The following is a 15,900-nucleotide window of genomic DNA, read 5'->3' on the forward strand; positions in this document are numbered from 1 at the left end:
GGTCTTCTCTCAGCTTCTGAGCCTATGAGAGCAGAGTGACGTCTCTGCAGAGGATCATCCCTGGGTGCATTTCTGGGACCCGATTTCCCCCTTTTAGGGGCACAATAACAACAGGAACTGGAGTTGATCTCCTGCCAAAGCCTACTTCCATATAAGGTCACATTCCCAGGTATTGGGTGATGAGAGCATCCCTATATGAACTTTGGGAACACAACCCATTACAATGTTCCTGCCTCTGCTGGCAGCCTCTACCTCCATATTTTACCTCCCTATTGATGGGGCTCCTCTGGAGCCCCATCTCCTTCCTGGCACCCAGCAGATCACTGCTGGCCCTGACTGCTGGCTTGAGCTGACACTGAGAATTCACTGAGAGCTGGTGTAGGGCAAAGGGTCTCCTAGACTTTTAAGGTCCCAGACTGTGTGAGGAAAACTATGCCGAGAAGTTGACCCTTTACTAAAAACAAAGAGAGGCCATGAAGGGAGACCTTAAAACGTATTTCACATGGAATTCCCCCCTATGTCATACCCTGCCCAATTAGAACGGTGCCTGCTGTGCAACGTTGTGCATTCCACCCCGTGATCGATTGCCTCCTGCTTCAAGGGAGTCGATGCCTCGGTGTGCACATTGCGCATCCTCCTGTAGCTATCTCTGTAATAAAGCTCCCGTAGCTGTCTTTGTAACAGCCCCCAGCTTCAAGGATGCAGGGCCTATAACATCATGTTTCCAGAATATACAAACCCCAAGAGTAAGAATATCCACTTGCTTTGTGTGGGGACCCCAAATTTGCCCGCCAATGCAAGCCAGAATGATAGGTTAGTTCAAACAGTTCCTAGGAGTCGGACTGTAACCCACCAGCCACGGACATAAACATGCAACCCTTAGGTGCTGTTACAATCCCGTTGGCCACCTGTGCGTGGCCAGGTGTGGATGTTGCCTTTAAAAACCCTAGCTTGTGGGTTGTTCGGGGTCGCAGTTTCAGCTCCTGAGTCTGTGCTGCGACCCTGGCCGGTTAGCTCTCCACTTCCCCAAGAAAGTCATCTTTTTAAGTGAGGCTGTCTGAACAGTGGACTTTTTTTCCTGTAACACTGGGACAAGACTGCTCTGGGGTTGGGACACTACAGTTTGCAGCAGGACCAAACAGAGGCTGGTCTGTCTCTGGCACTGAGGCTTTGGGACACTTCATCAGGGCTTCAAGTTTTCCAGGGTCCTGGGCAGAAGTAGCTGCAGCTACAGGCTAGGAGGAGGAGTGGAGCACTGCAGGGGTGGGGCAGGAGCAGGAAGTGAGCGGTCCAGGGGCGGGCTGCTGGGTCGCCAAGGGTCTTGAGGACAGTGCACCATCTAGTGGGAAGCAGTGGTCACTGCACCTCTCCGGTCCTGAGATGAGGAAGATCATGTGCAGGCCTAGACCACCATCTGGTGGGAAACATTGGTCACTGCACCCCTTGGTCTTGAGGAAAGGAGGACGGTGAGCATGCCTAGGGCACCCTCTGGTGGGAAACAGCCCTCATTGCACCCCTGGTCCTGAGAAGAGGCGCAAGGTGCTCACCTGTCTATCCCGCCCTACGGTGGGAATCAGCTATCACCGCACCCTAGGTGCTGAGGAGAGGAGGACAGTGTGCAAGCCTAGAGCACCCTCTTGTGGGAATCAGTGCTCACTGCATCCTCTGGTTTTGTGGGCGGAGCAGAGCAAGAAGTGAGCAGTGCAGGGGTGGGGTTGTGGGAGGATCTGGGGTCCTGAGGAGGACAGTACACACACCTAGAGCACCATCAGGTGGGAATTAGTGAACACTGCATACCTGGCCAGGACAAGAGGAGCACAGTGTGCACACCTAGAGCGCCCTCTGGTCAGAATCAGTGCTCACTGCCCCCTCTGGTCCTGAGAAGGACAGTGTACATACCCAGAGCGCCCTCTGGTGGGAATCATTCTTAAAAGCAGCCATCAATTAAGAAAGCGTTAAAGCTCAACACTTCACTCTACTTTATCCACCGCAGCCCCTGGTCCTGAGAAGGACCGTGCACACACCCAGAGTGCCCTCTGGTGGGAATCAGTGCAGACTGCACCCTCTAGTCTTGTGGGAGGAGCAGAGCATGGAAGTGAGGGGTCCAGGGTCGGGGCTTGTGTAGGGGCAGAGAATGATAGGGGTGGGGCAACAATGAGTCCAGAGGCGGGGCTTGTGGGGAGGCAGAGCACAGGAGGGGTGTGGCAAAGGAGAAGTGAGTGGTGTATGGACGTCAGTCAGGGTACATATTAGGGTGTGTGATGGGGTATATGTTAGGGTACATGCATGTGACAGGTTACACATTTGGGATACACATAAGACGGTTACCTGGATGGTTTGGACAATGTATTAGAATTTAGAGTATTTATTAGGGTATGTGCTACGTTTAGGGTAAATGTGAAGTTGTAGTTTGTTAGGGTACATTCAGGGTACAGGTACAATTTAGAGAGTATGTGAATGGGTACTTGTTACCATATGGGTTCGTGTCCAGAGCATGTTTATTGTATTACAGTATATTGGGAATCTGTTAGGTTTAACATACATGTGAAAGTAATGGCACATATTAGGGTATGTGTTTGAGTCCATGTTAGGGTATGTGTTAGAGTTAGGGTACTTGATAGGGGATTTGTTAGGGTACATGCTAGAGTGTGTGTTAGTTAGGGCACATATTAGGGTATGTATTAGAGTTAGCATACTTCACAGGGGATTCGTTAGGGTGAAGGTACATGTTAGGATATGGTTGAGTCACATGTTAGGGTACATTAATTTTTTAAATATGTGTCAAGGTACTTGGGGTATATGTAAAGGTCAGAGTTAGAGTATGTTAGGGTACATTCAGGGTACATGTAAGGTTACCTGTACGCTTTATAGAATATGTGTTAGGGTATTTGTTATTATATGCGTGTCTAGAGTATGTTTAATGTGTTAGAGTACTATTGGGAAATCTGTTAGGGTTCAAAGACATGTTAAAGTCAGGGCACATATTAGGGTGTACATTGGGTTACTTTAAGGTACAAGTTTGAGTGTATTTAAGGGTATTTGCATGGTTTTGAATAAGTGTTATGGTCATGTTAGGGTATGAGTTAGTGTTTAGAGTACATGTTAGCAAACAGGGTATGTTTTGTGCACATGCTAGGGTACATGTATGACTTGAAGTACATGTTAGAGTACTTGTTAGGATACATGTAAATGTTTAGAGTGTGTGTTACAGTATGTGTTTGGGTATGTGTTAAGGTTACAGTTATGGTTTGGGTTAGGCAACATGTTAGGAAGTATGTTGGTATAAGTTTAGGGTACTTGTTAGGGTATATGTAAGCTTTACAGTACATGATAATGGTTAGGGTCTGTGTTAACCAGTAGGGTACATGTTAGAGCATTTGTTAGGGTTTGGCTTAGAGTTAAGGTATGTATTAGGGTATGTTTGGGGTACATGCTAGTTTACCTAACTATAAGAGTACTTGCATGTATTAGAGTGCATGTAAGAGTCATTGTTACCACACATTTTAGCGTTTAGAGTGTATGTTATGGCATGTGTGTGAGTTAGAATGAAGTTTATGGTATATGTCAGGGTTCGTGTTAGAGTTAGGGTATGTGTTAGGGTTAAAGTATACGCTATAGTGTATATTAGGGTTATGGTTTGGGTTAATTAAGGGCACGTGTTTGGGTATGCGGTAAGGTGAATTTGAGGTAGATGATAGGGTGTACGTAAATGTGCCTGTATGGTTTACAGTACTTGTTAGGGTACTTGATAGAATGTGACACTGTTTACTATATTTGTTAGGGTACTTATTAGGGTATGCGGTACAGTTTAGGGTTTTAGAGTAAGGTATGTGTTAGGATAACTGATAGGGTACATGTTGGAGCATGTGCTAGGGTTGGGGGTTAGGGTCAGAGTCAGGGTCATTGTCAGTGTTAGGATTTTATCGATCTGGTGAGGTTAGGGCTAGGATTTGGATTATGGGAATAGGTCAGGCTTAAGGTCAGGAAAGGGTGTAGGGAAAATATGGTAGACAAAGGGTGAGGTTGGGGATGCACTTGAGGAAATGTTAGAGTAAGGGTCCAGGAAAGGTTTAGGGTTAGGGAATGTGTGAGGAAGAACTCTGTGGGATGGGTTGGGGTTATGGATATGGTATGAATATGGAGGCTCAGTGGTACAGCGCTTGCCTTGCATGCCTGAGGCCCTGGGTTCGATTCCTCAGCATCACAGAAGCAAAAAGAAAAAAAGCCGGAAGTGGCGCTGTGGCTCAAGTGGTAGAGCGCTAGCCTTGAGCTGAAGAGCTGAAGGACAGCGCCCAGGCCCAGAGTTCAGGCCCCACAACCAGACCCAAAAATAAATAAACAAATAAAAAAGTAAAGCAAAAAAAAAAAAGGAGTAATTTTTCTTTCTTTGCTGAGAAGAAATGCCGTCTGGCGCTCCATCTTGTGGTCTGCGCCTCCCTTCAGAGTTCTGGCTTGGCCAGGTGCAGGCTGGGAACAGAGCAGCGGATGCAGCGAGGAGGCGCCGCTCCTGTGCTCTGGAGAGTCCCTGGAGCTGGTCTGTTCTACGGAATCCAGTGGGGCCAGGCGGGGCATGCCCGGCAGCCCCCGGCCGGCCCGGCAGCATGTGCCCACTTCTCTGCGCCGCTCAGGGAGTTCAGCTCCTGCTCTGGCTTTTCTGTGGCAAGCCTTTCCCCCTCCACTGAGGCTGCCGGTGTACCATACCCTTCAGAGTGCGTAGAGCACAGCCTTGTTCCCTTCCCGAGGCTTAAGTTTAAGAGGCGCTGTCAAATCCAGCACCAAGAATGCTTCTCCCTTCCTGAGCGCCTGACATGTGGTACCTCCTGACCTCTTTTGGGAGTTGGGAGAGTCAAAGGCAAGGTGGTGAGTGTTCACGTAGCTAGGGGTCGTGAGGACATGGGACTTCTCCAGCGACCGCACTGATGCGCTGTTCCTTTTTTTTAACCAGTGTTTGTCCAGCACGATGCTGCTCAGCTCTACCTCACGTTCTGGAACCTTCTTAAGGATCAAATAGATGATGTGGACTTGGTAAGAGCTGAAGCTGGAATCCCAGGACCTGTAGAGGTCGCTCACCATTGTGCATTTGTAGTAAGGGATCCGTGGAGACCGCTTGCCACGGTTCCTGGTGTCCTTCCCGGTACCTGCCTGGAGCGTCAGGGCTCGTCAGGCCAACAGGTCCAATTGTGGCCATAGCCTCACCCGTCCTTGGCGCCTTCTTGCAGGTAGAGAGGCTGCAGGCCCTGTACACGATCCGGGTGAAGGAGTCCCTGGTTTGCCTCCTCTGTACCAGAGAGAGCAGTAGGAACAGCAGTATGCTGACCCTCTCCCTCCCTCTCTATGACGTGGACGCAAAGCCTCTGCAAACACTGGTGAGAGACTGGGTGAGAAAGGGTCGCCCCGCCATGCCAGTTCCCCCCGCCATGCCAGTTCCCCGTGTCCTTCCACCCGCGGACACTAACAACTCTGTTTCACTTGCACGGCTCTAGGTGGCCAATTTCTTTGAGCAGCAGCAGAAGTTCTATCCTGTTTCTCATTTTCTCACCCTCGTATTAACCAGGGCTCCTTGTGTTTTCTCCTCCAGTGGGTGGAAGATCCTGACAGACGTAGCGCTGGTAGTGGGGTGCTTGGGGGACTGTGGGGGAACCGGCAGCGGAGCTCAGCCCACACCTGTGGGGTGGCCGCGTGCCCATGGAAAGGGTCTGCTGACGCGGCCTTTCCCTGCGGCCTCCGCCGGCAGGAGGAGGCCCTGCGCTGTTTTTTCCACCCCAGGGAGTTAGCCAGCAAGAGCAAGTGGTTCTGCGAGGCCTGCGGGACGAAGACGTTTGGAAGCCAGGTGCCCACCCTCAGGTTCAGATGCGTCTCCGGGGCGGGCTGTTGCTGGGCCACGGCTTTCCAGACACTTCCGGGCCCTTCCTGATGGCGCATGGGGTGGGATGTGGGTGACGCTAGTTCAGACCCTCGGGCTTCTCATAGACGGGGCTGTGGATGTCGCTTCTTGACCACAGTCTTCCACCAGGAGTGGCAGGTGACGGCATGGGGCTGGGTGGGGGCGGTGGGGTTTCCTCTTTGGTTTTAGAGACGCTCCCTACAGCAGACTCCTAGTTTCTGAGGGCCAGGCACCTCTGCGGAGCCCTGAGCAGCTCACGGCTTTTGTCTGAGGTCCATAGTGCTGTGCCGGCCAAGCGTCCCCTGAGTCTCCGGGGAGAGGAATGGATTCTGCCATGGAAGCCTTCAGCTCCCCAGTGTGTCCCCCGCGCCCCTCCCCCTGGGGAGGAGAACGAGCCACCAGGCCCGGCGTGTCTCAGGATCTTCCCGCAAGCGCCTCGGGGCCCCGTCTCACAGTGAGTTTTGCTTTTGCAGGTCTTGAGGATGACGCATCTGCCCCAAACCCTGACCCTTCACCTGATGCGATTCTCCATTCGGAACTCACAGACGGAGAAAGTCTGCCACTTGCTGCACTTCCCTCAGCGCTTGGATCTCAGTCAGGTTCTTCTGGCTGAGCATCAAGACTTCACTGAGGACGCAGAGCAGGTGAGGTGTTCTGGTTCGATCCTACCAGGCGCGGCGTCCTCCAGGTTCAGCGCTCTTCCCCCTCGACTGCTAGATGGCACCGACTGGTGAATCCCCTGGTTCAGGCTCCCCAGGCCCGGGTTAGCGATTTGGTCTTCAGCTCACCTCCACAGTGTGAGGGCTCGAAGCAGCCCTGTGCTGGGTGCGCAGCGCCCCGGGGAGGGGAGCCAGGCGTGGTGAGCTCAGCCTCTGAGCACTGCTCTGTCTGAGGAAGTGTGCCCTCTGCGGGCTAGGCGGGGCCCGCACCGAGGACAGGCTGGCCTCAGGTTGCTGCGAGTCACAGAAGCAAAGGCATATTCAAGGCAGAGGGCTTAAAAACATTTTAAATTCAATTTATTTATTTATTTTTCAGCCAGTATGTTGGCACGTGCCTATCTTCTTTGCGGCCGGGAGACGTAGACCAGAGGGGCATTGGTTCAAGGCCAGTGTGAGCTACACAGTTAAGACCCTGCCTCACAAATAAAAGAAAGGCTGTTTTTGTTTTTTTCTAAGCATTATTGATTTTAATGACCATGTGGTCCCCCGGGGTCCGTGCTGGGGTCATCATTATAACAATGTCACCACAAGCCTTTGCTGTTCCTAGTGTTAGTTTCTTTAAAGATTCAGAACAAACCTGCCTTCTTTCCAATGTTGACACATGGAAAGTATTTGTGTGTAGGGATTTCAGTGTGGTGCTGTGACGTACGCATGCCGGAGGAATGGTGTCTTGTGGTCTTGGCACTGACTAATGTGTCATGCTGGGCCTGTAGCAAGCACATCGCCATTCACCATCTGAGCCAAGCCGCTGGGCCTTTTTGCTTGAGTTCTGTTATCAGGCAGTGGTTTGTTTTTGTCCAGGCCTGACCTTGGACTGCTCTTCTACCTCTGCCTCTCCAAGGGACAGGCTTCCGGGTGTGCACTTGTGTCTGGCTTGTCTGTTGAGATCGGAGTCTCACTAGCTTTCTGGCCAGGCTGACTTTGTCCACAGCCTTTCTGATCTCCCCCTCTGGAGAACCTGGATTATAGGTGTGCAACCGCACCCATCCTCAAATTTTGGAAAGATTAGCTCAAGCTAGACAACATACTTATCACTTCACCTGTGTCTTTGTGGTGAGCGTATGTAAATATTCTTTAAAAGCATTTTCCGGTGTGGAACATATTATAATTATGATACTGTATGACATTGTTCTGAAACCTATTCCTCCCGTTTAACTGGAAGTTTGTGCGCTTTGATCACCATCTTTCATTACAACCCCTAATAACCACTGTTGCGTTTCTGCTGCTATGTTTTTATTTGAAAGAAAGAAATACTCTTGACTAACAAAAAAGTCAGCCCAAACTCTCACTACTAATGTTCCCTTTTCTTTTAAACAGTTTTCTAAGATTTTGAGGGAGTGGAAGGAACACTTCATGCACACATGTAGTAGAGACTTTGCGTCTGTAATATTCCTCTTCGTGTCCTACTGTTTTTGTAAGGTTTCTGTCCTGCCATTTCACTGTCCGTTTTCGGGTTCTTTTCTGTCACCGTTTTGTGGATATTCTAGTTCCATTTCTTCTCCTCACCTTTTTGAATGTCACCTCATATTTCTCCCAGTTTCATTAACCTCAAATTGAAGACTTTCAGACTATGTCTTCTGTTCAGATGGTGGCATTTGTCTATCAGCCCATTAATCATAGGAAGCCTGAAGTGTGGGAAATCATGTTCCCGACATTTGCCTGGGGAAGGAAAAAACAGCACAAAACAGAGCTAGGGGCGTGATTCAATGGTAAGGCTCCTGCCTGGCACGCAGGAGGCCCTGGGTTCAAACCGCAACTTCCAAAACAAACCAACAAACCAAAGAAGAAACCAAGGTGAAACAAAAAGTTCACAACCCCTTCCCTCCCAAACCAAACCAAAACAAATTCCCTTCCGATAACTTGTCTGCCAATGTTAAAAAACCCTTCTGCATGGTTAACAGAGACCTCCTCAGAGTTCCCACTTGGCAAAAATTGAACATTCTGCACTTACTGTTCGTGCGTCTGATATAACACAGGCATCACAGTTCTGGTTTGTGATGCTTCTCTTCAACTAGCTGTGAGATTCTGCAGGTCAAGGTCTTTTCTTCGAGCTCCTTGGAAGTGTCAGTGCCGGGCCTAGAGCAGGCAGTAAACAAGTGCCTGGCAAATATGCTTCCTCATTAAAGACCAGGGCTGGGAAAGGAGGATGGGTCGCTTACAGCCTTGTCCTCTTCCAGCGTGAAGCACAGTATGAACTCTTCGCTGTGATAGCCCACGTAGGGATGGCAGACTTCGGTCATTACTGTGCCTACATTCGGAATCCAGCGGATGGAAGATGGCTCTGCTTCAATGACTCCAATGTTTGTTGGGTGAGAACCATCATCTAAACTTTCCTCCTTCTCTGAATTCTCAGCTCAGAGTTGAAGACGCATTATGGTCTTGTAGTTTGTGTGTAGGAGCTGGGGAGTTTTGTGGTTCAAAGCCATTCTCTAGGTTTATTGCTTTATTTATTTATTTTTTTGCTTGTTTTGGGGCTTAGACTCAGGGTCTGGGTGCTGTTCCCCAGCCTCTTTGTGTTCAAGGTGAGTGCTCTACCTACCACTTCGGCCACAGCGCCACTTCCGGCTTTTTCTGTGTATGTGGTACTGAGGAATGGAACCCAGGGCTTCATGCATGCTAGGCGAGCACTCTACCACTGAGCCACCTTCCCAGCCATGGTTTATTGCTTTCTAAGCATCTGTTTGTGTCAGTGTTAGGTTTCTGGTGCTCTTAGCCCCGTACCTTGAAGGTTTATGCTTTGTAGGAAACGTCTGTGGAGCGAGACGTTAAAGATGCAAGGTGTAAAACTCTGGGATAGGTGTAAGCATTTCAAGGTGAGTGGGGACATTACAGAGGGTCTCAGGATGCACGGCGTTGTGTCACCAGATGCTCTGATGCTGTGTGGTCGCCAGGGTGGGCTTCTCCATTCTCTGCAGGAGTCTAACAGGGCACATTACAGTGTCCCCTGTTCTGTCCACACGTAATAGCAGCTGCCAACCAGCTGCTGATGTCTGTGATGTTCTTCCAGGTGTCCTGGGAAGACGTCCAGTGTACCTATGGAAATCATCACTACCGCTGGTAAGAGAAGCACTTGGGGGAATGGAGTCCACTGGGTTCTTGGAGCTTTATGAAATCTGCACGGATGAACTATTGCCTTTATCCGAGAGTCCCCACTGACTACCATTCAGCCTCATCTTTCAGCAGTCATCCCTGGCACCACACTTCCCTCAGAATTTAGACTTAAGTAAAGCACTGGCATAAGTCCCAATACCATGTCCATCATCTTCTGTAACTGTGTACCTGTATTTTCTGGTCTCTATGACCCTGTCCTAATTTATCTTCTGAGCAAGTGCCTAGTGGTGTTTTGATAATCACTGTCTTTCCTACTGCGCAAAGCTTTACTGATGGGCCCCAGCGGATTGGCGGGGCTATCTTATCAGTACCGCGCTAACCGATTGCACCGCTGGAGCTCCAAAGGCAGGGCTATCTTATTTGCTTTCGTTGCTTTTTGAGCAGGCCTCCTTTATTACACTTCAAAATGTTTGTTGATTTTGCGACTTTTCCCCTCACACCAGACCATGTGCTTTTTTTTTTTTTTTTTTTTTTTTTTTGTGCTGGTTCTTGGGTTTGAAGTCTAGGCCTAGGCATTGAGCTTTTTCACTCAAGGCTAGTGCTCGACCACATGAACCACAACTCCACGGCCTGCTTTTGTGTGGTTAATTTGAGATAAGAGTATCAAAGACTTTTCTGCTCTGCTGGCTTTGAACCTGAATTCTCTGATCTAAGCCTCCTGAATAACAAGGGTTACAAGTGTGAGCCAGTGGTGCCCAGAAGAGCAGGGGCCAGGACCACTCTTCTCTTTCTCAGTAGGCATCAGGACATGATACTGACGTAGTCATTAACCTAGAGAGAAAAGCTGGATAAAGTTAAGGCAGAGATTTTTATATGTACTGGAGGTGGAAATGGAACTGACAGTGTAGGTACTGGAGGTGGTATGGGGGTGACAGTGTAGGTAGTGGAGGTGGTATGGGGGTGACAGTGTAGGTACTGGAGGTGATGTGGGGGTGACAGTGTAAGTACTGGAGGTGGTATGGGGGTGACAGTGTAGGTAGTGGAGGTGGTATGAGTGTGACAGTGTAGGTAGTGGAGGTGGTATTGGGGTGACAGTGTAGGTACTGGAGGTGATATGGGGGTGACAGTGTAGTTACTGGAGGTGGTATTGGGGTGACAGTGTAGGTACTGGAGGTGATATGGGGGTGACAGTGTAGGTAGTGGAGGTGGTATTGGGGTGACAGTGTAGGTAGTGGAGGTGATATGGGGGTGACAGTGTAGGTACTGGAGGTGGTATTGGGGTGACAGTGTAGGTACTGGAGGTGATATGGGGGTCACAGTGTAGGTAGTGGAGGTGGTATTGAGGTGACAGTGTAGGTAGTGGAGGTGGTATTGAGGTGACAGTGTAGGTACTGGAGGTGGTATGGGCGTGACAGTGTAGGTACTGGAGGTGGTATTGGGGGTGATGGTGCTTGTACCAGGTGATATTCAGCTACATCAGTAGGCTTGATTTCATAATTAATGGATTAGGTGGAGCTTATGTTTGATATCTTCCTTTTACCTACTTTTCATATTTTCCTTTTATTTATTCTCAACATTTCTCTTAGGTGCCTGTTCTTAGCCAATTTTTGGTTATTCATTCCCCTGTGATTTAGAATAGGGGTTAGCAAACTTTCTCTGTAGAAGTTAGAGAGAAAGTACTTAGGGTTTTGGAGCATAGCTTCTGTAGCTGTTACTCAGCTTTGCCCTTGCAACATGCAGGGTGCCACAGACAGCACGTGAATGAATGAATGTAAGTGGCCATGTTCCAATTAAGTTTATTTGCAAAAAACTGGGTTGGAGTTGGCTTATAGTCCCATAATATGTCTGTCCCTGGTCCTTTCCTCCTTCCTTCCTTCCTTCCTTCCTTCCTTCCTTCCTTCCTTCCTTCCTTCCTTCCTTCCTTTCTTCCTTCCTTGTTTTCCTTCCTTCCTTGCTTCCTTCCTTCCTTCCTTCCTTTCTTCCTTTCTTTCTTCTAGTCCTGGGTATGAACTCAGGGCCTGGGTGCTATCCCTGAGCCTCTTTGTATTCAAGATTAATGCTGTACCACTCGAACCACAGTGCTACTTCCAGCTTTTTCTGAGTATTTTATTGGAGATAAGAGTCTCACAGACTTTTCTGTCCAGGCTGCCTTTGAACCATGACCCTCAGATCTCAGCCTCCTGAGTAGCTAGGATCACAGGCATGAGCCGTTAGCACCATGCTGTCCATGATTTGTATGTTAGCTCATAAGAACTTACAGGTTAGTTTCCCAAGTCACTATTTTCTTTCCCTTTGATGAGACGGACAGGTTAGGTAGATGAAGGTTTGCTTCATTATCCTGGAAATTTGGTCCTATTGTGAATCAATAATATATCCCCTCAACTAGGCACTGGTAGCTCACTCCTGTCATCCTAGCTACTGAGGAGGCTGAGATCTGAGGATTGCGGATCAAAGCCAGCCTGGGCAGGAAAATGTTTGTGACTCTTATCTCTAAGTAACTGGCTACAGAAAACTAGAAGTGGCTTTATGGCTCAAGTGGTAGAGCCCTCGCCTTGAGCTGGGACAGTGCCCAGGCCCAGAATTCAAGTCCCACAACCCACCCAAAAATACATACAGCCTTTCATTGTAAATGTTTCATTTTGCTATGCTGATAAATTTCTCTTTATAGGCAGGAAACTGCATATCTTCTGGTTTACATGAAGATTAGAGGTTAATGGATATACTCTAAACCTTCAGAGACTGACAAATTCATTTCTTTTCCTGTCATTGGATCTGCTGAGTCTTCTAGGAGATTCTACAATGAGGAAAAACATAAAAACTGTAATAATTTAAGTCTTAAGTTATAACCATGAATGGGTACTGGTGTGGTTTGGATGTGGTTTGTCTCCAAAGGTCCTGTGACAGAGGCCTGGTCCCTTGTCTAGCAATGTTGTGGGGCAGAATCTTTTGAGAGCTGAGGCTTGTGCAGGGCATCTGTGGCTCATGCTTGAAATTCTAGCTACTCAGGAGGCTTTGAGAGTTCAAATCCAGATAGGGCAGAAAAAGCCTTGAGACTTACCTTCCATTGACAACGGAAACAAAAGCTGGAAGTATAGCCATTGCTCAAGTGCTAATGTGCCGGCTCGAGTGAAAAAGCTCAAGGATGGACTGCACCTAAGCCCCGCGTTCAAGGCCCAGTAGTGCCCATGAACTATTTCAGCTAGGCCCCCGTCTCCCTACGTTTCCAGAGCCCTTGAAAATGTCCCACACCTGGAGAGTAAGCATTCAACACAGGAGCCTGTGTAGGAAATTCTTATCCAAACCATAACTCTTGTGAATGAGGCACAATAAGTAAATAAAGTTATTTCTTTCAAAAGGAGTGTAGTGTGCAGCTTAATGGGGTAATTAAACACATATGCTGCTAACGACTTGTGCTATAAATATATAGCTGTGAAAGCAAAGGCCACTGGATCTTTTCAAGAAGTTGCGCTCCTCGGGACCTGGGCTGCGGTGAACACTAATGCCCAGCAGAGGGCGCTCTGGGCCTGTGCGCTGTCCTCATCAGGACCCGGGGTGCGGTGAGCACTGATGCCCACCAGAGGGCGCCCTAGGCTTGCACACTGTCCTCTCATCAGGACTCGGGGTGCAGTGGGTCCCGATTCCCACCAGAGGGCATACTAGGCATATGTGCACTGGCCTCCTGGCCTCAGGACCTGTGGCATAGAAGACATGCAGAGGCCATGTCCTATGGACTATGAGTCCCGGCACCCTGAAGCTGAGAAAGCGCACAGGTGAAGTGGTTCTGTCTGACTCCATTCTGGGAAAATGATCAGAGTCGGATTTAGAGTTGCTTCAAATAAAACACAAAATGAAATGGATACCATGGATGTATTACAGTAACAACTAGGACCTGAAATATATATATATATATTGGTCCCCTCGTGGGGCCTGAACTCTGGGCCTGGGCGCCGTCCCTCAGCTCTTCAGCTCAAGGCTAGCGCTCTACCACTTGAGCCACAGCGCCACTTCCGGGTTTTTGCTTTTTGCTTATGTGGTGCTGGGGTATCGAACCCAGGGCCTCAGGCATGCAAGGCAAGCGCTCTACCACTGAGCCACCTTCCCAGCCCCTGATCTATTAACCTCTAGTACATTGCAGTGCACATTGAAAAGTTCCACAAAATGTAAAATGCTTTTATGGGGATATGTGAGGACTGGTTTTTAGTGTTAACATCCTCCCTGTCTTAAATGATACTTAACTAGATGATAATGATTAGCTATAACTGATTTATACTATAAAGGATTTAAACATACATAAGGGTCTAGGGTTGCTATGACACACCACTGCAGACTGGGTTGTTTAGAGATCTGTGTTCATAGCTCTGAAGTTTAGCAGCATGGAATAAGTGTCTTCTGGGCCACATTCCCTCAGGAGGTACAAGGCACTGTGAGTTCTAGGTCTTCTCTCAGCTTCTGAGCCTGTGAGAGCAGAGTGACGTCTCTGCAGAGGATCATCCCTGGGTGCATTTCTGGGACCCGATTTCCCCCTTTTAGGGGCACAATAACAACAGGAACTGGAGTTGATCTCCTGCCAAAAGCCCATTTCCATGTAAGGTCACATTCCCAGGTATTGGGTGATGAGAGCATGCATACATGAACTTTGGGAACACAACCCATTACAATGTTCCTGCCTCTGCTGGGCAGCCTCTACCTCCATATTTTACCTCCCTATTGCTGGGGCTCCTCTGGAGCCCCATCTCCTTCCTGGCACCCAGCAGATCACTGCTGGCCCTGACTGCTGGCTTGAGCTGACACTGAGAATTCACTGAGAGCTGGTGTAGGGCAAAGGGTCTCCTAGACTGTTAAGGTCCCAGACTGTGTGAGGAAACTATGCCGAGAAGTTGACCCTTTACTAAAAACAAAGAGAGGCCATGAAGGGAGACCTTAAAACCTATTTCACATGGAATTCCCCCCTATGTCATACCCTGCCCAATTAGAACGGTGCCTGCCGTGCAACGTTGTGCATTCCACCCCGTGATCGATTGCCTCCTGCTTCAAGGGAGTCGATGCCTCGGTGTGCACATTGCGCATCCTCCTGTAGCTATCTCTGTAATAAAGCTCCCGTAGCTGTCTTTGTAACAGCCCCCAGCTTCAAGGATGCAGGGCCTATAACATCATGTTTCCAGAATATACAAACCCCAAGAGTAAGAATATCCACTTGCTTTGTGTGGGGACCCCAAATTTGCCCGCCAATGCAAGCCAGAATGATAGGTTAGTTCAAACAGTTCCTAGGAGTCGGACTGTAACCCACCAGCCACGGACATAAACATGCAACCCTTATGTGGTGTTACAATCCCGTTGGCCACCTGTGCGTGGCCAGGCGTGGATGTTGCCTTTAAAAACCCTAGCTTGTGGGTTGTTCGGGGTCGCAGTTTCAGCTCCCGAGTCTGTGCTGCGTCCCTGGCCGGTTAGCTCTCCACTTCCCCAAGAAAGTCATCTTTTTAAGTGAGGCTGTCTGAACAGTGGACTTTTTTCCCCGTAACACTGGGACAAGACTGCTCTGGGGTTGGGACACTACAGTTTGCAGCAGGACCAAACAGAGGCTGGTCTGTCTCTGGCACTGAGGCTTTGGGACACTTCATCAGGGCTTCAAGTTTTACAGGGTCCTGGGCAGAAGTAGCTGCAGCTACAGGCTAGGAGGAGGAGTGGAGCACTGCAGGGGTGGGGCAGGAGCAGGAAGTGAGCGGTCCAGGGGCGGGGCTGGTGGGACGCCAAGGGTCTTGGGGACAGTGTGCATACCTAGAGCACCATCTGGTAGGAAGCAGTGGTCACTGCACCTCTCTGGTCCTGAGATGAGGAAGATCATGTGCAGGCCTAGAGCACCATCTGGTGGGAAACATTGGTCACTGCATCCCCTGGACCTGAGAAGAGGAGGATCATGTACACAGCTAGACCACCATCTGGTGGGAATCAGCGCTCACCGCACCCCTTGGTCTTGAGGAAAGGAGGACGGTGAGCATGCCTAGAGCACCCTCTGGTGGGAAACAGCCCTCATTGCACCCCTGGTCCTGAGAAGACGAGCAAGGTGCTCACCTGTCTAGCGTGCCCTCCGGTGGGAATCAGCTATCACCGCACCCTAGGTGCTGAGGAGAGGAGGACAGTGTGCAAGCCTAGAGCACCCTCTTGTGGGAATCAGTGCTCACTGCATCCTCTGGTTTTGTGGGCGGAGCAGAGCAAGAAGTGAGCAGTGCAGGGGTGGGCTTGTGGGAG

The 15,900-nt window shown here is 49.4% G+C and overlaps 1 protein-coding gene across 1 annotated transcript; it reads left to right on the top strand.

The window, feature by feature from the left end:
- Positions 1–3,666: 3,666 nt before the first annotated feature.
- Positions 3,667–13,003, top strand: LOC122101691 (ubl carboxyl-terminal hydrolase 18-like). The gene is made up of 9 exons (XM_042672165.1): positions 3,667–3,671; positions 4,444–4,709; positions 4,946–5,025; positions 5,220–5,366; positions 5,735–5,830; positions 6,358–6,528; positions 8,781–8,912; positions 9,611–9,660; positions 12,323–13,003. Exons 1-9 carry the CDS (start codon positions 3,667–3,669, stop codon positions 12,366–12,368), a joined length of 993 nt encoding a protein of 330 aa, XP_042528099.1. The 3' UTR covers positions 12,369–13,003.
- Positions 13,004–15,900: the final 2,897 nt, after the last annotated feature.

This window comes from Dipodomys spectabilis, unplaced genomic scaffold (genome assembly GCF_019054845.1).
Source record: "Dipodomys spectabilis isolate Male_0828 unplaced genomic scaffold, ASM1905484v1 ptg000671l, whole genome shotgun sequence".
Classification (NCBI taxonomy): Eukaryota; Metazoa; Chordata; class Mammalia; order Rodentia; family Heteromyidae; genus Dipodomys; species Dipodomys spectabilis.

Bases quoted from the DNA above. Each gene is read 5' to 3' on its own strand.
- LOC122101691 (XM_042672165.1), top strand. The intron at 8,913-9,610 runs GTGAGAACCATC...ATGTTCTTCCAG, and splicing joins ATGACTCCAATGTTTGTTGG to GTGTCCTGGGAAGACGTCCA. The intron at 9,661-12,322 runs GTAAGAGAAGCA...TTCTCTTTATAG, and splicing joins GGAAATCATCACTACCGCTG to GCAGGAAACTGCATATCTTC.